Source organism: Vigna angularis, chromosome 1 (assembly GCF_016808095.1).
Source record: "Vigna angularis cultivar LongXiaoDou No.4 chromosome 1, ASM1680809v1, whole genome shotgun sequence".
Classification (NCBI taxonomy): Eukaryota; Viridiplantae; Streptophyta; class Magnoliopsida; order Fabales; family Fabaceae; genus Vigna; species Vigna angularis.
Window position 1 is genome coordinate 18,145,434 of NC_068970.1, and position 21,337 is coordinate 18,166,770.

At 29.3% G+C, this 21,337-nt stretch overlaps 2 protein-coding genes across 3 annotated transcripts; one reads left to right on the plus strand and one right to left on the minus strand.

Annotated features, from left to right (window-relative positions):
• Positions 1-343: 343 nt before the first annotated feature.
• On the minus strand, positions 344-2,870 carry LOC108340148 (uncharacterized). 2 transcript variants are annotated; one of them, XM_052871878.1, is made up of 2 exons: positions 997-2,870; positions 344-835 (listed from the first exon to the last, which is right to left on the minus strand). In XM_052871878.1, the coding sequence occupies exons 1-2, from the start codon at positions 2,720-2,722 to the stop codon at positions 717-719; spliced, it is 1,845 nt and encodes a 614-aa protein (XP_052727838.1). In that variant the 5' UTR covers positions 2,723-2,870; the 3' UTR covers positions 344-716. The 2 variants fall into 2 exon arrangements, with proteins under 2 accessions (XP_052727838.1, XP_017432861.1); XM_017577372.2 differs by having other exon boundaries at positions 700-840.
• Positions 2,871-19,690: 16,820 nt separating this feature from the next.
• LOC108346906 (lysine-rich arabinogalactan protein 18) lies at positions 19,691-21,043 on the plus strand. Its single transcript, XM_017586008.2, has 2 exons — positions 19,691-20,386; positions 20,805-21,043. Exons 1-2 carry the CDS (start codon positions 19,811-19,813, stop codon positions 20,886-20,888), a joined length of 660 nt encoding a protein of 219 aa, XP_017441497.1. The 5' UTR covers positions 19,691-19,810; the 3' UTR covers positions 20,889-21,043.
• Positions 21,044-21,337: the final 294 nt, after the last annotated feature.

Genomic DNA, 21,337 nt, shown 5'->3' on the forward strand with positions numbered 1-21,337 from the left:
AACGTTATAAGGAAAAGATAATAGTATTTTATACAAGTTTTTAATACAATACAACATAATATAAAAAACACATGTAAGTACAAAATGAGATTATTAATACGACGGAGATAAATAAATAAAAAATGAATTGTATGCGACTGTAAATAATAAAGTTAGTGTGTCAAAAAAATTGTAAAAGTATAAGAAAAAGAAAAAAATAATTTATATACAACTATTATAATAAATAATGCTAAACATGACAAAAAAATGTATTTTTATAATTAACTTTTATATTTATAAAAAGAAATTATTAAAGAATAAAATAATGAATGTAAAATGTGTATAAAAATTTATCGGGGTCGAAGTACTTTTTGCATTAACATCACATGTATTTTTCTAAGTATGTACTATAATTTAGAGTTTTTTATAATAATTTTTTGATAACGGTTACATGTGATTATTCTATTAATTCGTTTAAATTTTTTTTTAGAAAAATATTTGAAATGAATCAGGTACTGCATTTGTTAAAATATTATAAAAGAAAAGTTGTTAGAAAAGCATTTTCCATAATTTAGTTGAAATTGAAGATTATATTGATTAAGCTGATATTAGTTTATTTAAGCACTTGTTTACTTCCCTTTCTTGTGAATGAAGGCAAAAGTACAGGGCATTGCAATGCAAAAGACGCATTAAGTACGCTCCATCTCCTCCATGCCCCAATATAAATAATTCGTTCCTCAATGTTGCATCACATTTGCAGTCAGTAATTTTCTACGCTTACTCACCCTTCTACTCTTTCTTCTCTCCCATCTTCTTCTTCTACTCAAAGCTTCCTCTACAATATACCAACTCATACCTACACTGCAAACACCAAAACACTTCCTTAAGGCTTTCCATTCACCATTTCAATGCCTACTTCTGTCTCTAATAACTCATAATATCATAACCATTATAACTTACTCGTGCACTGCACAACTAAAATGAGAAAGAAAAACAAGATAAGTTTTAATTACTCACCTTTCAGTTTTCTCCTCGATTTCTGACCCAAATTCCCAGTGAATTCTTTCATTTCTTGGTGTTTGCTACACCACTTTGACTGAGCTGAAGCAAAGAGCCAAGTGGAATTCATTTGCCTGTTGAAAAATCGTGCTGCGTAGTATGGCATACTGAATCCCTTTGAGTTCATGAACGTTAAACAATCCATCAAGCTCTCCTTAGCAAGGCCTTTCATGTCATAAGCTTGTGATCTTCTCCACAAACTCTTACTGTGAGGACGCGCAACACCTGATAGGCACAGTGCTCTGGTGGAATCACTTATGGCACCTTCAGCATCTTTAAGAAGCAAATAACACTGAGCTCTATTACCATGAAGCACAATTCTCTCTTTCCTTAGTTTTAAAGGGCACAAATCTAATGCCTTTGAGTATTTCACCACAGCCTTTTCAATCTCCCCAGTAAAAAATCTCTCGCTTCCTTCTTGTTTCAGAACACATGACAAGGCTTCTTTTTCTCTTATTTCCTGCACACTCATCAGCTCCTCTCTCTTCACTCTCTCCACCTTCATATCCCATAATTCTTCCAACCTTCTCCTGGTTCTTTCACTACTCAAACTCAACTCGCGAATCTTGATCTTGTGGTAGTCGTGTAAGAGAACCTGCATGATTTTTTTACCAACTTTGTATTTCCCTTTGATATCTCTTAATTCAACCAAATCGGCAAGCGCCGGAGCTGCTATGTCTATCACTTTATACCTTGTAACTGGGTCTATGAGAAGTTGCATAAGACTTTCAATAGCCATGTGCTGCCTTTCATCTGAGGATCTTGACACGTGGCACAAACTCTCTACCACTTCTTGCAAATTCGCTATGCTTTCTCTTCCCATTTGTGTGTGACAGAGAGTTTTCAGAAGTCCTATTCCAGAAGGTGAAGAGGGGTTTGATAGTCCCCCCCACATACCACACAAGTCCTTCAAGAATCTCTTCTTACATATTAGCCCGAGAGATCTTTCTCTGCGTGCAAAGCAGTGTAGGAGAAAGAGAGACCAACATTGAAGCTGGCTGGCCCATTCTTCTGCCTTTCTGTTTTCCAATTCAAAGCCTCCAAACCCTCTTGTTAAAAGGTTCCTATGGTACTTCAATCTCTCTGTTTTTTTCAACCCAACAAAATCATCATATACTTTGTCCAGGCACGTGGAAGATATCTTCGTGGCTGCTTCTATGATTTCTACTTCATAGGCTTTAATGGCTTCAAAAGATGCTTTATGGCTGGCTAGATGACCCATTGCTCTGAGTGCAACCCTTTGTTCAACCCAACTAATCTTACCCCGAAGAAGCTCAAGCAAAGGCTTAATCACTGAGGACTTAACAGCCTTTTTGGCAAACTTGGGTTTCGTCATGGTATAGGAACCAATGATATGTGCCGCGTAGTAGGGTATATAAATGTTCTGGTGCCTAAGAAGCCAACTTCTATCAGTGACACCTTTACTGATCAGTTTGGCCATGCATGTGAAGATGCCAAGGGAAGGAAATTCAGGGTCGTTTGGTTTAGTCATGGCGATTTTCCAAATCCCACTTAGGACAAGGACATGTTCTTGGTTGTTTCTGAGAGGCATTTTTTTGAAGTATTTAGCTATTCTGGTTCTTCTCACGGAAGGCACCGTTTCAGACAAGATGCAGAAGAAACAAGAACACTTCAAATTGTGACCACTGATGTTGGTTGAAGTTTCTGGGATTCGGAATTCCATGGTTTGTGGAATTGAGATATTGAAGTATTGAGATATTGAAGTTTTAGATGGTATTTGTCCCGTGGGTAAGGAAGGATGATGAGCACACGTTCAAAAAATATTTTATATAGCAGAAATTTTTTGAATTTTAAATGAGAAATGATAATTTTTCACACACCAATATTTTCCATTTGACATTATTTATTTTTATTTTTTATTTTTCTTAAAGTACAAAAAAATTAATTTTATTGTTAAATGAATATAAATATATCTCACTTTATTATTAGTCATTTTAGACTTATCCACTAATTAAAAATCATTAAGTTGGGAAAGTACACAATTTATACAAGAAAAAAACATTATATTATCGTTTTAAACTCACCATTTACATTGGATAAAAATGATGTGTTTATCTATTCAATGAAACTATGTTTCATTACTCAATAATAAGAAAGGAGAAAAAAAATTAAGAAAAAATTTTGCGTTATTTAATTTATATTTTTCGCTAAACTTGATTTTAGTTTTTTACAGTTTCAAATTAATTAGTTCTTAAATTTGTATGTAAATTTAGTCCTCTCCTCAATTTTATGATATCAAAAAAGTGTCACCGAATATTAAGTTTGAATTTAGAAAGAAAAACTAAAATCACATAATTAAAAATACTAAATATATTTTCACTTTTGAAAAATAAATATTTGTCTTCAGTAAGTTTAATTTATTACGTTTTGGTTTATTTGGATTTTGTTTCCTAAATCGAAATTGATGTTTTTAATATTAAAAAAATACTTGTTTTTAGTTTTTTTTTCCTAAATATTATCGGTTAGAAATTTCCCCAGCAAAATGAAGATTTTCAACACCCATTTTCAATTAATGTAAAAATTTGATCGTCTCATCAACCCGTATAGTGAGTCATTTAAAATAAATAAAAAAATTCAGAGATTTCTATGGTACTTTCTAAATTAATCGTATATACAGTTATTTACAATATATATATATATATATATATATATATATATATATAAGTTTATTTTTTTAAAAATGGTTTATTAATTTGTTTCAATCTCGTCTAGTAATAATAAAATAAAAATAGTTTATTTATTTTGATTCAATCACGCATAATTATATTAAGATTGCAATAAAATTTCGCATTATTAAATGTATTTAAATTCTTTCTAACTCAATAAAGTTTTTTTTTTCAATATTTAACATGTAGTCTTGTAGTTAACTAGATTTTCCATATGTATATAACATATTCCTATATTTTTAGACTATAAAAAATGAATAAAAATTTATTAAAAATAAATTAATCTTTTAACGTAACGAGAGAAACTTGGAAGATTCGAAAAATCAGAGGATGATGACAAAAAAGTGTAGACGTATGGTGTAAAAAGTGTGGAGAGAAGACGAATATAGGAAAAAGATGGGGGAGGCTAGTGTGCCTAACTTTAATGACTTACACCACTTATAGGAGAAACTGATGCAATATTTATTTTTTACATTAATTTAAAGACTATGTGATATTGAAAAAAATTTATCTTCCACGTCAATCAAACGAATAATTAATATTATAAAAGTAAATATCATATTAATTTTACATAATTTATATTTTATTTACTTTTTACATCGATTTATAAGTTAGTCAATATAAATGTCAAAATTATCGTTGTATTACATTTTACATCAATTTATTTAAAAATAATATTATATACATAATATAAACTAACTTTTCACCATCATAAAATAACTTCTGTCTTAGTTCATTTTACTTTTTGTACTTTAATTTTGAATTCTTATAATTAATACTTCATATCATATAAGATTATTCATTTTATATCCTTTGGAAGGACTAAAAATGAAACGTATTTTTTCAAATCATATGACAAAAGTTATTAATTTTAAATTTAAAAAGCAAGTAATAAATTAAATTTAAATTTATGATACTAATAATAATTAAGACGTTGAGATCTCGTCCTAAATATGCACAAAAGTTAAACACTTTCCGTAGTATTTGGATATATTTATCAAAAATTATTTGTTCTCTAAAAGCAAAAATGGATTATGAATACATTTAGGATTTCACATAGAAAAAATAAAATTAATTTCTTCATAAAATAAAATTAATTTATATATACACATAAAAAATAAACTTAAATATAAAAAAAAAAACTTGTACATGTTCTTGTAGAATCTAATTTTAGTTTAATCTGATTTGTTTTTGTTTTCTAGTATATAATTGAATGTTTATTTATTTTTATTTGGCCAGAGTGGTCACGCTGTAACAAGTTGAGTAGCACATGTTACACAGTTCAAAAGGGCCACCTTTCCAACTGACTGTTTAATCCGTGGGTGGCATGTTGCTTCTTCAAACAACGGATCCAAAGTTCAAGAAAATTCAACATTGCCTCTTTCTCTTTCAATGCTCCATGCAGGTTTTCTCAACCTAAGAAGCATCGTGGAAGAATTTATTAAAATTGGAAAATAATAATACCATACATTTCTATGATAACCTTATTTTAAGGTAATATAGTAACTAAAAAGAATAAACTTTTATAATCATAGAGAAAATAAAGAAGGATAAAATAGAGATATGAAACTTTATATAATCAAATTAGGTTTTACTAAACATGTTCAATTAAAATAAAATTTCTAATCAATTGATGTTTTATACCGTAGTACACTTTATATTTCAGGACACAAAATTTTCACGTTTTTTAGTCACGTTCTTTTAAAGGATTTATATATTTATTATACTTTCAAAATAAATAATAAATTTTATTTTGTAAGTAAGTTGGATTAGATTTAAAGTTAATTTTTTTACGTATAAAAGTACTATCATAATAAAATTTGATGTTTAATAAATTTATTGTTACATTTATTATTGAATTACTATTAATGTTTAGTCTCACACGTGTAGGGATGACAAAAAAATTTACAAGAACGGGTATTTGTGGATAAAATTCACGGTGGATACTTACTATCCATGAATATTTATTACTCGCGGGTAATGAGTAGCGGGTATTTTAATACTCGCTTCTAAATGGGTCAGGTACGGGTAGTATACTACCCGAACCGTAGGTACCTGTTACCCGCAAAAAATAAAATAAAAAATTAATTTATATATTTTTAATTAAATTTAATTAAAAATAAAATAAAATTATATATTTTTAGGTTAAATTTAATTAAAATTAAATTTTAATTTATATTATATTATATATATTTTTTGTAATTTTATTTTAAAAATGTATAAATTTTTTTTGCAGGTATATCCGTGAGTATTTTCTAAACGGGTACTCACGCAGGTAGCAGATCGAGTAACAAGTACAATTTTATCCGACGAGTCGGGTTGTGGGTAGACACTATTCGTGTCCGACCCGACCTATTGTGATCCTTACACACAAGATATATATGTTGAGGAGAATAAGTAGCAAATTTCACCTCCATTAGAATTAAAAACAATTTCATATTATATAATGAATACAAAAATTATCTTATAAATCAATTTTACCATATTAAGCCTACTTCTTTACGTTCCCTTTGTATTATTAATATGTTTTTCTCTCCTCTTCTAAAACACACTTCTATTCCCTCTCTTCTCTTCTAATATCCTCTCTTCTCTTCTACTATCTTCTTTTATCGTAAGTCATTTGTTCTTACGGGTTTGCTTGATTGCTAGTTATAAACTTTTAGTACAATATAATAAGTTTTTGTTGTATTTAGGGATTTGCGCATTAAGATCTTAATGACATTGACTATCCAGAAAACCAATCTTATTCATGTTTCAATCAACTTATGACAAAAAAATAGTGTTATTTTCGGTTGAAGAATGAGAATGTGCATGAGTGTGATCTCTTAATATAGACATGATTTGTATATTTCTCCAAAAGGATTAATTAAGAAAAGCAAAAGCATTTATCTGAGAAGAAAAACGGAAAGGATGAGGAGTACATAAGCCTTTTTCTGTGTTAATAAAGACATAGAAGCCTGTTACAAACGGCAAGCATACAAGATATATTAGCTTCCAGATCTCTTTGGAAGTTGGAAGTACTAAAACTCACCTACCTATTGTATGATATGGAATTATATGTCTAGTTTCCAATTCAAAATAGTAATGGCTAATCGAACTATAATATGTAAGTAAGATCAAGCGGCATGGTGTCAATAAATAGACATAATCCCATATGAAAATATTATACATAGATGTCAAGTATGAGTTAGTAATTAGGGTCACTTAACTAACTACCACTCATTAATTGACCATGTACGGTTAGTTGATATCGGTAGACAGCAATATCTAAACTCTTGCGTCAGAACCCATGATAATATCAATGCATTGAATCCATTTTTATGTTTCTCCTTCATTAATTTCATAAATGAGACACTGACAATAAGACACGGATCTAGACTTACCTGCAAATGTCACACAAATATTTAACACAATAATGGACTCAAATGTTGTCGTGTCCTAAGGTTCATCATGAAACATATTTTTTCCTTGTTGGCTCACTGGTTTCAGTTATGCTGATTGGCAAACTGCCAAATTCTGGGGGAGGTTCTCTATTAGGTGGAAATTGAACTAGCATCAAATGTGGAGTTGGTAGATCCTCATCAAAACTTGAACACAGCACTTTGGTAGCAGCTACCGTTGAGTTAAGGCTATTCACCTACTTTGCTATCTATTTTCTATCATAACAAGAATATGGTTTCACATCACAAGTTTAACATCTCTGCTAACCAAGAGGTTATACAGACCATTCATCTTCCTTCATTCCGTATACTCTGCCCAAGTTTACGATGATTGGAACATGTATACTGTAAGGGTCTCAGAATCATTAGGCTATTGGGCTTTATGTGGGAGAGCTGGCCCATCTCTCTAAGTCAATCTGACCTTAGGAAAGAGCTCAATAGATTCTAATTTTCTGAGCTTCTCTCTCTAAAAATTTCAAGCCCTAACTCTCTCTGCCTTCTCTCTAAATTTCCAGCTCTTTGAACTTTTCAATCTTGAGTTGGAGGGTGCTCAGACGTTCATCTCACCGAAGGCTTCCTTTTGAACCGATCGCATTTTCGATTGGACTGGTGAGTCAACTTTTCCCTTCTATGTCTCCATTCTCAAACCTAGAACATGCAATGCTACTGGTTGTATGTTACTAGGGTGTTTTGTTTATATTTTGTTTGTTTGTTAAATCAAGCTCTAAGAGCTGTTACTGTCACCCCTTGGCAGTTTATAGGGTTTGGTTGAGTTCTCATTTGGTGAGACACCGTAAAGGAGAGTTCTTGTGAGCTTGGTAATTCAATTCTGAGATAAGGGGAGCTAATTATTTTTGTATGAATTTATTTTATACAAATTTATGTAAGTTGAATGTTGAACTGGTGTGTTCTTGTGAAGCTGTTATAGGATGTTAATTTTTATTGGATAATTATAATTGAGACTGTGGAATTGTGCTTAAATAATTTATGTTTTGGTGTTGAACTGGTTCATGTGGCAATTATGTTTGTAAATGGAATTGTGCAATTATGTTTAGAACACTGTAAGAAAGTTTTAATAACTTAGATAATTAAATCATAACTTGTTAAAAGCCTTTCTTTTGTTGGTAGGATAGAGGGGACTTAAAAACCTGAGTTAGCACATCCCTGATCATAGAGCAGCCCTGGTTTGGTCCAGTACGTTGTGACTAGTCATATGTGCTAGTGCCGAAGGTGAGTCTGATGCGTTCAGACATCTGAACCCTCTCCGGTGACCAATTGGGGGAAAGTAAGATCTCTACTATCATGAAAATTAGACAAGTAGTTTACCAAATAAGAATCATGATATATATATATATATATTAACATATGAAACATATGATATAAATTGTTATCATAATATTTATATGTATGTATATTATTAAATGTTATGGAAATATAAGATAGGAAAGCATGATATATATATTATATTAACATATGAAACGTATGATATAAATTGTTATCATAATATATATATATATATATATATATATATATATATATATATATATATATATATATATATATTTATATGAACGTAAACTGGTGCATGGAGGGGATATCACTCATTTTTCTTCTTCTGTTTAGATTGATTGATGTTGTTTGACTGTCAGGATGTATGTATGGTGTTGTTGAGTGGTTGTAAAACATATGAATGTGAACTACAATGATGTAATTGAGTATGAAGTGGACATCTCAGGGTGAGATGATTGAAAGTGATGTGTGGGGTGTTGTTGTTGTTCTGTATAACTGTATGAGCTTTGAACTGGTATGTCTATCCCTACACTCGAAGCACTGTTCATGCTCAAATAGAGTAGAGCAGTGTAAGTGGTGAGAGTAGAGGGAGGTTCTCGTCTATAGTCTTAGAGTTTAGACATAGACAGATGGGGGATTTACCTTGTATAGTGTTGGGGAGTGCCAGCTGAACTACGCAAGTGCAAAGACGACCAATAGTTCGACAGTTATACTAATCCGGATGAGTCGTGTTGAGTGTTAGAGTCATGGTTTAATGTGTTATGTATTAACCGTTTTGTATATACCAAGCATGATGATTATTAATTGATTGAACAGTATGATTACTGCCTGTTTATCTAGCTCACCCTTGCTTCTGTGTTGTGTGCTGTTTGTGTATGTTTTTCTTTGCGATGATCATCCACTTGGATGGGAGCAGATGTGGTTGAGGAAATACCTCTGGAGCAAGAGCTGGAGGAGAATGATGCTGCTTCACAGTCTGCGTAGGATTTAGATATCTAAACTCTTGGATGTTAAATACTCAAAACCGTCTGAATTTAAAACTCTTATTATATTTTGGATGACTGTAATTTCGTACTTAATTGCAAGTCATACTCTAACTGTTCCCTTGATTTGGATGTTGACGCCTATATTATATAACTGTGGTTATTATATATTTGGGATGTCACATATACCGGTTTATATATATTTTTTTAAAAAATAAGTAATTTAAATAAAATGTTTTCATTTCCCAAAAAGGTTTATAAACATTAACTGTAACACTTAATTTTAACTTAAGTATTTAATAATTTAAACATACACCTTAAAATACTAAACTATGCCACGAAACGTTATGTAAGCAGATTTTGGAAAAATTTTGAATTTAAAATGTAACAATAGTAACCTGTACATAGCTTTTACTTTATATTTGAATATTTTAAATTGTGAAGGTTTAAATTATGAAAAACAGTAGTTTGACATTCTTCAAAGAATAAATATATTCATTTAACAATTCATTGAATTGTATATAATAATATGTAGTACTTCAAGTAAAAAAAATGATTAAAATATTAATACAATTTAGATTGTTAATTGGGTGTTTTTTTTTTCAAAATATCATGAATTGTTAAATGTTTTATTTTTTAGTTTGTTATGAATTACATTTTTTTCAGTCTTTAATGTATATAATAAATAAATTTTAAGAAACTTTATTTTATTTAATAAAATCATCTCTAAAATATTCTTTAATCTAGGTTTATTTTCAATGTCTCTCTTTTATTTTATACTAAGTTCTAAAAGGAAATAATATTTTATAAAGAATATTTATTTAAATAAAATTATACAATTATATATATATTTGTAGGAAAATAGAATGCCAACTTATTTTATTTTATATGTCACTCATTTTATGATATTTATTGCATAATAGTTCAATATATTAATTTTTGTAGTTCATATGATAGTTTCCTATGGAGTCCTTATAGAAAATATTTAATTGCAATACAATCAGATAGGTAGTGTCAATCAGAGATGTTAATGCAAATGTTAGTCTTGTTAAGTTTTAGACAATAATTCTGCGTGAGGAATGCTATAGTATTAATTGTTGATACTGTCTTGAACAATTTTTGAAGGTGTCCTTATAAAGGAAACACTCTAACAATCAAGTTAATAATGATATTTCTGGAGTTTCAATATGAATAAGGAAGATCCATTTGTTATTTCCTGGCATTTAATTAGAGTTATTGCTATGGCCTGCAATCACATATTGTTTATGTAATCATGCCTTAGTGCTTCCGTAATAACGACATTATGGTTGAGACAATGTCGTTTGTAGAATTTATGAAGATAGTTCATTCTATCGATGATGTCATTTTGAAGATGAAGGCCTGGTTTAAGCTGATTACTGTAGAGGATTCCTAATGATGTTGATTAAATTTTCTTTTTAATCAAGATTTCAGCAAAAGTCTTTGGTTGGGTAATCATTGGATATCTTAATGTACTTTTTTTAAAGCAAGCATTTTTAATACTTCTCTGTTCAAAATGTTTTGTTATGTATGCTACCTATAAACTGCGAAGCAAACTTTTATTATTCTCTATTTGAAAATGATCTACCCTTACTTTAGAAAAGTTCTTTTAGAACATAACACATCCTTCCTATGTTTTCTTGTCTCTTTGTGTATGAATTCAGCCTCTAAAATTAAGTGCTTCGCGTATACGATGAAAAAAATCCTACGAAGGCCTTTTTTAACATATCAAGGATAGTTTTTTTTAAGAAAAAAAGTTATGGAAATAGAAAAATTTTAAGATAATTGTGTTAATGGATAATTTGTACTTTTAAAACGCATGTTTTTAACAAAAAAATATAGTTATTTTTTAAAATACAAAATCGTAAAAAATTAAATTTAGTCAAATCGTATTTTAATATATGTATATGTACATTTGTATGTATTAACGTGATCTTATTTTCTTAAATCATTTTTAATTTAGGTATCTAAGAAGTTATGATTGAATGTTAGTGCATATTTGTCTTTTGAAATTGTTTTATATGCTTTGGTTTTATAGTAATAGAATATAAAAAAATGGTGGTACATTTTGTAATTTTGTTAAACATTTAGGTGTTGGTTGATGGAAAATTATATAAAACCGAGATCTATATAGTCTTTTATGTTTTAGTTTCAAAATAATCGAAATCTAATCGTTTGTGAAATTTTCAAAATATATTTTTTAAATTATTTGATATGAGAGCAAAAGTATAGGCTTCGATTTTAAGGAAACTAAAGCTTATATAGTCGATATGCTTTAAGTAACAAGAGTTTAAGGTTTTTTAAAATTTTAAAATTATCATTGAATGCAAACTAAAGTTATTAGGAAAGTCGAAGCCTATTACCCTTTAGGTTTAGTTTTTTTTAATAATCGAAGTCTAAAAGTTTGCATAGAATTAATTTTTGCAAAAGTTACAGAGGTGTCAACTTCACTTTTGCAATTTTTTTCTTTCATTCATCCACTACCAACCCTTCATTTCACCATTAAACGCCCTTAATTTCGTGAAATCTTCTCGTGAAACCCACCACACTTTCTTTCGCATACGCCATAACTACTGTTACAACATCTTTCGCCTTTGTTCGTGCTTTGTCGAAGATGTCCCTACTATCCATTATCATTGCTAAAGTTTAATACATTTTATGATTTAAAATAATACTTAATTTTAAGATTATTAGATTTCAATCATGGTAATAATTGAAGTCTAATATCTTTTTAATTTAAAATATTATTTTTTTAAAGATATTAAATTTTGATTTTAGTAATAATCGAAGTCGAATACTTTTAAAATTAAACAAATTTTTAAATCAGAAAGTATTGAGTTTCGATTATTAAGAGAATCAAAATTAAATGTTTATTTTCTAAAAAAAATATTGAAGTCTAATATTTTTTTATTTTTATTTTTTATTATTTATGATTTTATGCGGAAGAACCAGAATATATATGGAAATTTATGTTTAAGTTGCTAAACAAAGACAAAAAGTCATCTTTTTACATCATTTTGATTTTCTATATATTTTTCATGTTTGCATATATTACATGACATAGTTAAATAGTTTTGTTGTTGAGTAACTATTATAATCAGTATGTTACAATTATGTCAAGGTTCATATTTGAGTTAATATATGTGAAGAAGAAATACAAATTATGTTTGGAACTAAAAGTACAAAGTTTCATCATGTCTTGGTCTAGCTTTCGATAAAAATTCTAATTATTTTTTATTTCATGTTCTTTACTAATGATTTTTTCAATTTAATAAATAAATAACTCAACTTTATTTATTATGAATTGGGATATAAATTATATGATTTTATTAAAAATACAAGTGAGTCTAAGTTATATTTTTATAAAAATGAAAAAATATAACAACATTTATGGGGTTTAAATGTTTTATATTTGAGGTATTAATATCTCATATGAATTTAACTTAACTCTCATTATTGAATTGTTGAGAAATATTTTTCAAAAACCTATAAATAGTATTAAAACTGAAGATTTTGATGACCACCTTATCAGAACTCATAATTTTAAATACTTCCACTCAAGGGAAATTACTTTTTAGTCTCTCTTATTAATCCTCTTAAAAAAACACATAAATATTAAAGAAAAATGTATTAGGATAATGATACACAAACCAATAAAGCTTGACAAATAGAATGGTGAAGTAGTATAATGAGAAAGATTCAATTTATTGCATGTACAAGGTTGTTGAAGCTATTATGTCTTCATTTGTTTAATTTTTGTAACTTAATAATAATAAATAGTTTTTGGTTGAATCTCAATATATATACGTGATTCATTTATAAATGCGGGTAATGATTAATTAAAACACTTTTCAAAAATGGTGAAAATTTAAACAAACTGTTCTTTCAAGTGTGTATATGGAAGGACGAGGTAGAAAGACTATAAAAAAAATGAAAATTTCCTTATAAGACTTATAAGTTATAAGTAATGATGTATACTTATAGAGAAATACAATATTAATAAATCATTAACTAAAATATTAATATCTCAAGTACATATTAATCAATATTTAAAAGTATTATCAAATATAGGATCTCATATATAATAAATTCAACCGAAAAAGTCACTCACTTGAAGCATGTAAATGCGCATAAAATTTTCTTCTATGAAAAGAATGGAATGTGAGGTTGAGATTGAGATAGTACAATGAATATGATTATCTTGGAGTTAAAGAAACGTATGTACGTGTATATCGCTCACTCGCTCTTGGATAATTTTCTTTATGTGTATGGTTTGCCTTAATAGCCAAGAAATGAAAAGTAAGAGAGTGAAGTACAATAATCATAACAAAACAGTGATTAAAGTTTTCCACAATTGATAATTGAGACCTTCACTCTTATACAAAGCTATACATGGCATTGGCTCTTTTATATCTTTTCTCCTTTTCTTAATTATTACTCTTACCGTCTCCCTATGCTTTTCATTCCCCCACTTTCATTGCAAGGACATCTTTCACCTTTAAGAGTAAGAGTTCAACTACATTCAAGTCAGAAGCCAAAAATTTATAATCACAAAATTAAAAACTCAATACCATTCTTCCAAAAATCAACAAGCAAAATATGTAACTGCTTAAAGGATTTCTAATATTATCATCCAGTGTCTAGATTCAAAAAGAATACTTTTCAAAGTTATACAAATATGAAAAGTTATTCTGTAGCCTCCATTTTCTTATTAATTCATTTTAATTAGTTAAAAATGTAAAAAAAAAAAACATTTCAAAAAAAGAAAATAATAATTAAACTTGGAAATAATTTTTCAATTATAATATTTCCTAAATTTCGTTTCCAAAAATATAAAATTATTAACTGAAACGAACGTTCCTCGAGTTAAACATTCCAAAGGAAGCTGATAGTAATTAAAAGGTTTTCATTGAAAATACAGTGATAGCTAATATCTGTAAAGAAAAATGTTTCTAAGGTATAAAATAAATGCCTTAAAAAGGAAAATAAACTATTCTAGACCGTCTGTTCATTTTTCATATTTTTTATATTTGCTTTTAATGTCAAATTATTTTCATAAAAAATTTTAAAATTATTTCGATAATTGTATTTTAGAAAAGATGACTTGCTCATGTAGTATGCTTTTTGTCATTTATAAAACATATTTTGATATTAGAAAATAATTATATATGTATATACAGAGGAGTAGTTAGAGTACTAAGTATTTTACCAAAAAAAAGGGTGTATTTTAAAAAGTTCCCCTCTCTTTTTGTAATTAAAATGTACATAAATAGAGACACAGTTCTGAAGGGGGAAATCAGAACATTGTACGATGGTGCCATAACACAAACCCTGCGTGTGACCGTGTCCTACATTGCCACCATGTGTTGCAACATCCTCATATTTGCAAGCTTCTATGTCGTAACGTTATTCGACTCTTCTCGTGTTGCTGCTGTGATATCGCTTCGATATTAGCGCCTCAAAATCTTGCCCTTTTATCACCGTTTCTTCTGTTGTAAGTCAAGTGGTCCTTTATATTAAAAACAAAACTCAATTGGTCCTCTTCACTCCAATTTTGTGTATTTCGGCTACTTCCGTTATTCTCGTTGACTTTTACCATATACTCTTTAAATTCTCTCCAAAAATAAATATCTTTTTGTCATAGTAATATTTAATTCTTAATAATTTTTAAGCCTTCATTAATTAAATAATTTTTATAACAATATTTTAATTCATTACCAATTGTCACTGATATTTAAGTGGTTATTGTATTTGTAGGATTGTTTCTAAGTGTTATTAAAAATTATATTTAATGTGACAAATGTATCGTCACTAATGAAAATATTGTCTTCATTATTTATTAAAAAAATTCGTATTAATGAAATAATAACTTTAATTGTTAACTTAATAAAAAAATTAAATAATTTTTATATAATATGTATAATGCATGATACATTTATTTTAGTTGATTATATATATATATGTAATATTTTTAGTTGGTTGCATTTTCATTATTATTCTCGAGTAGAGGAGCCTATTCGCACATTTTAATTGTTTCTTCTCATAAGCATCTTTTCTTCTGTCATCCTTTTTTCGTAGAAGTCATTCTTTTTATGTAAGTCACCTTTTTTTATACATTTTTCTTTTTTTTAAGTTTATTTTTCCCCTCTGTGTAAGTTTATTTTCTATTCCCATTAATTATTTTTTCTATCAATTCATTTTTAAATTGGATTTTCTTTTCAAGTTTAAATTTCTCATACCTCTTGATTTTGATATCTTTCTAATACGTGTTTTTTGTATTGATTCACATTACTTTTCTCCATTCTATTTTTCAATCTCAAGATCCTCACATCAATCCATTGCTTAAGGTAAATATTGTCTCTAGTTTATCCATTTTGATATGTAGGAGTATAACAGGATCAATTGTGATGAATTTGGTTAGAAAGAAAAACCATGCATGTATCTTCTTTGCTTGCTTGCCAAATTTTAAACTCTCTTAAAGTGTTGTCTTTCTTTAAGAAAATTTATAGTTCCAATTTTAATTGGAATTAAAATTAATTTAAATAAAAATATTTTGATTTTGTTTGCAATTACAAAGGCCATTGAATATTGAGTTATTTTTAATTAATTTAGAGGAAGTTAAAGCTAACTTTAATAGTTTTAATAACAACTATTTTAACTATTATATTATATCAACATTATAACATTATTATACTTTTATAACACTAAATTTTATGTCGGTGGATTAACTGACAAAAAAATAATAATGACACATTTAACTAACATTAAAAATTAATTTTTTAGTAATTATTAAAACAAAATTTATGAAAATAAATTAACTTTGGATTAAAATTTTGATTGAAATTATGAAATAAAAAATAAACTAAAGTTTATATATTGTTTCATATCATTAAAGACGATATGGTAAAATTTAATGATTATAATAACTTTCAAAATTTAATTTATTTGTTAAAATGTGTACAATACTTTTATTATCACTTGCTCTAACTAACTTGTGCTTTAAATGAACAGTTTTTAGGAACACACAAAAGACAGTTTAGAATTCACTTATATATTAATTTGTATTTTTTAGACGGATTAATTAAACATAAATGCCTCAAATGTCTAGTAATAATAATCGGCTAAAAAGTCGTAGAAAGTAATTATATTATTTTGAAAATTTTAATAATATGATAAAATCATTTTTCAGTATTATAACGAATGTGTTACAAGTAATAGAAAATAAACGACTAGTATTTGTCACTTATATGATGTTATGTCTCTGGATAAAAAAAAAGTATTTATGAGAAAAAATTGAATAAAATTCTTAAAAAAATATTTATCTAGAAAAGAAATGATTTAAAAATAAAATCAATATTTTTTATATAAGTTACAATTGACTTATGTGTTTAGTTCGTTTTAAAAGTTTATTCACGTAAATTTAAGGGAAGTTTGAACAAACCTGAGTTTTACTTAAAACAGTTTCATCAGTTAGAAGTTATCGTAAATTACATCAAAGTCGTGTTTCTATTATCTAAATTACATTTCAGTTGTTTAGTAATGATAATTATGCGCTTTGAAAGTAATATTTCTCATTGATATTTTTATATTACTGATAATTTTTAAATATATATATATATATATATATATATATATATATATATATATATATATAATCTTTACTGACGTTTATAATTTGGTCACTGTTACAAAATTATATTTATGATAAAATAAAATTTAGTTAAAATGGTATATAATTGACGAAAATTTCATTATTTGTTACTGAGTTTTAGTCACTAAAAGCTATTTTTCACGTTACTTAATTTTTAAGGTTTTATAGTGTTGGAAAATATATTTTATTTTTACTTTGAAAAGATTATTTGTTTAACCTTTTTATCGTTCAAACATTTAAAACAGATAAAAAGATTATGAAGTGGTATATCTATAGTAAAATAAAAATAAGAATTAAAATGTTTTTTCTTTTAAAAAAAAACTTATTATTTGACTTGTAAAGTTGCGTTTTAGAGTAGGACGGAATCAGTAAAGTAGAAATAACAAAAAAAAGTTAGTAGAAATACATAAAGGTTAGTTAGATTTAGGATAATGTTTTGTTGAGTATTTTTAAAGAAAAATTAGTTTATTTATAAATTGAAAAACAAAAATTACAGAAATTACATGAAAATAGTCTATTAAGAATAAATTCGTTTAAAATGGCTTTATATAAATTTAATTAATTTGAACGGTTGAGTTTATAACAGCAGCCTGCAATTCTTTCCAAACTTAAGCATCTGACAAATGTTTCGTGATGTTTTCTGTTGATTGGTTTAATGATCATTTAATGCAACAATGAAAAGGTTGGATGCGACATAGTAAATCGAACCAACGGCTTTTATTTGGTAAAAGAAGTGAAAACAAACCAAACCAGATCTTGCCGAGTAATTTTGATCAGCTTTCATTTTCTTCATTTTTTATTTTCCCATTAAAATATATATAAACTAGACCGTTCTGCTACACTCCAGATTTGTGATTAAAAAAAGAAACAATATTCTATATTTTGTCTACTTAAAGAAATAACATCTTAGATTAAAGTATGGTTGGTAAGGCATTTTCACGCGGGACCCACAACTTGGCGGTGCTGCTAGTTGTGTTCCTAACAATTTGCAGCTTGCAATTCTTTCATTATATTTGGTCCACGAAACAAATACAATTATTAAGAGACAAAGATATTAATAAAATAAATTTTTGAACAAAACCATTATGTGTCGTGAAAATTGTTTTAAAAAATAAAATACGTGGTTAAAAATTTGAGAAATTGTTAAAAAAAGTTCAAAATTCGGATAATGGGATGTGTAAGAAAACGTAAACGATAAAATTTATAAAATAATATTAATGGTTAAGTAATAAAGAGTGTAATTGGAAAAATAAAATAATAAGAAAGAAAGTTAAAATTTAAATTTGCTGGTAAGAGGAAAGAAGAAGTGTATGAGGAATGATTAGTTGATAGAAATGGACTGGGCCCACACGTGAAAAGCCCAGCTGTATGAGTGTGAAGAGGGTCCCGCAAAGCACCAAATTGAAACAGCAAAGAAAGAATTGAGAGAAGATTGTGGTAATTGCAAAAGAAGTAAAAAAAGAAAGCCACATTAGCTGAAGGGTCACACCCGCTATGTCCCTATGTCTGTCACATGCGCCTAATCTCCACGTGGGGCCCTTCCAGACTGGATCACATTCTGCTTTCAATCTAAATAATGTTTCAACAAAACATAATCCGCTATTACTAAACTCTCCTATCTTCTTTTATTAACTAATATTAAACTCAAAATATTTATATTTAATACTTATAATCAAACCATTCTATTACTTTTAATATCTTCAAATGGATCTCATCCTCAGAGGAATCAACACTATGAGATAACATTAATTCTAATAATTAATTACAATTGATAATTGATATCCTAATTAACTTTACATTTTATTATATACGTGCTTCATATCACAATTCTCAACTGTGATTCTCTAATAAACAGTGGTAAATGTGGGAAAAAATTATTACCTTGTTTTAAAATTCCTGTAAAAGTAATTTCCTCTTATGACTATAGCCATTTTCTAGTACATGAAATTAGTTAATTCGTAAGTTTATTTGTGATAGGTTCTTAGCATGTAAACATATAATTCAATAATAAACCCGTGAGTCCTAAGCTTATTGATCTATATTGCAAGACAGCTTAGTCAGCCTATTTAAAGATTTATTATGAGATGGGACTTCAAATTAGGCATGCATAAAAAAAATCAAATTATACTAATAATGGGTTTACAAGTGAATCAGAACATTTTAAGGAAGGCGTAGCTTGATTTATTCTCACTCCTTAATATTTCTTTGAAAGCTTTAAAATTAATCATTTTATCATTTTAAGTAATTAATGGAAAGTCTATAGTTTTCCTTAATAGCCACACGTCTTTCTTCAGTTAAAATATATATTTTCTTAGAGACCGTTTTAGGCTGGCAGTGTTGTTGAATTGGAAAAAAATAAAATAAAAGAAAAGATTTGAAACGCGGTGTGGAGTGGTACGTCAGACACGTTGATCTAACGGCTAATGGTGGTCCATGATACGAAAACCATCGGTTGCGATGAATAGGCACGTATCCGTTCTGTTCCAACAAAGCCATCGTCATCATCATCAACGTAAAAAAAAAACACCAACCTCAATCGATTACGAAAACTAGGTAGGGCCTATATAAACCTTTCGCCACATCTCTCATCATACTCCATCACTCTCTCTCTCTCTCTCTCTCTCTCTCTCTATCTCTCTCTCTCTCTCTATCTCTTAAGACACACACACACGCACTCACTCTTCACAACTGCGATTCACGCCAATGGATCGCAACAGTGTCTTCTCTCTCGCGTTCATCTGCATTGTAATAGCCGGCGTTGGAGGCCAGTCTCCGGCGTCAGCGCCGTCGAGCACACCGGCAACTCCCGCCGCTTCCACTCCTGCGGCAGCCCCTATCACACCAAAATCACCTGCTCCCGTTGCTTCCCCCAAATCCTCTCCTCCCGCAGCATCACCTAAGGCCGCAACCCCCGCATCGACGCCGGCGGCATCTCCTCCAACCGCTACAGCTCCTGCCCCTGCGACCAAGCCTCCGGCAGCGTCTCCTCCGGCTGCAACTCCAGTGAGCTCCCCACCGGCTCCAGTTCCAGTGAGCTCTCCCCCAGCTCCGGTTCCGGTGAGTTCTCCCCCTGCACCTGTGCCGACAGTTGCTCCCGTAGTGGCGCCCACCACCCCTGTGACTCCGGCTCCGGCTCCGGGAAAGCACAAGAAGACTAAGAAGCACAGTGCTCCGGCACCCTCACCGTCGTTGCTTGGTCCCCCTGCTCCACCCACAGGTGCTCCTGGTCCCAGCGAAGATGCTACTTCCCCTGGACCTGCATCTTCTGCCAACGATGAGGTATGTTTTATGTCTTCCGTGTTCTTTCAACGCTGATTTTGTACAATGTGCATCAGATCTGTGGATATAAGTCGAATATTGTCCGGTTACAACACCAAAACAGTGGATATAAAAGAAAGATAAACCTTATCTCTTGAATCAAAGCTCTGTTGTTATGTTCGTACAGATACTAGTTCTATAACATTTTTGAACTTAACTCTTGTTAGGGTTTGACAGTTTTACTACCTTAAAACTAAAAGTGAACTCAGATGTAAGGCTTGTATGGTGTGCACGCGCCACCATTAACCTGTGTATTTTATTAGGGTAACCTGTTATACATTTCCTTTGCAACAGTTGAGTAAATCTAGGATTTACAAACTGTGAATATTTTAACATTATTAACAGTGGGATCTGACATATTTTTGCTTTATATTTTCAGAGTGGAGCAGAGACCATCATGTGCTTGAAGAAGATTCTAGGAGGCTTAGCTTTGGGCTGGGCTACCCTTGTTTTGGTCTTCTAGACAGACTTTGTTACTGTTATTATATTCTTGTATTGTATCATTTATTTCCTTTTTTTTAATTTTTCCTTTTCTTTCTCACCCTGTTTTGGGTACACATTACATTTATTTACATTGTTACTTGGGACTCTATTATTCGATTGATGTCGTTGTCATTACTGCTGCGTGCTTTTCTTTTAGTAGTGGTGAATCGCCGGATTCTTTACCTGTCTTTCAATTTTCCGGTAGAATAGGAATTACAATCTTTAGAGCTAATCTTAAGCCATTACAACAGGATTCAAATTAAGCATTCTTAAAACTTTCCATATAAATTAAAACTATTATTTTTATTTTTAATTGTTCTTCTTTGAAATTTGAACCATACGTTTGGGTTACCACTTTTACCATTAATACCATTAATAGTTAACCGTGTCTGTGTCTGAGTGATAATGAAGACAGTAAAGGAATAAGGT

Bases quoted from the DNA above. Each gene is read 5' to 3' on its own strand.
- LOC108346906 (XM_017586008.2), top strand. From the start codon at position 19,811: ATGGATCGCAACAGTGTCTTCTCTCTCGCGTTCATCTGCATTGTAATA. The intron at 20,387-20,804 runs GTATGTTTTATG...TTATATTTTCAG, and splicing joins CATCTTCTGCCAACGATGAG to AGTGGAGCAGAGACCATCAT.
- LOC108340148 (XM_052871878.1), bottom strand. From the start codon at position 2,722: ATGGAATTCCGAATCCCAGAAACTTCAACCAACATCAGTGGTCACAAT. The intron at 836-996 runs GTGAGTAATTAA...TTTGCAGTGTAG, and splicing joins ATCGAGGAGAAAACTGAAAG to GTATGAGTTGGTATATTGTA.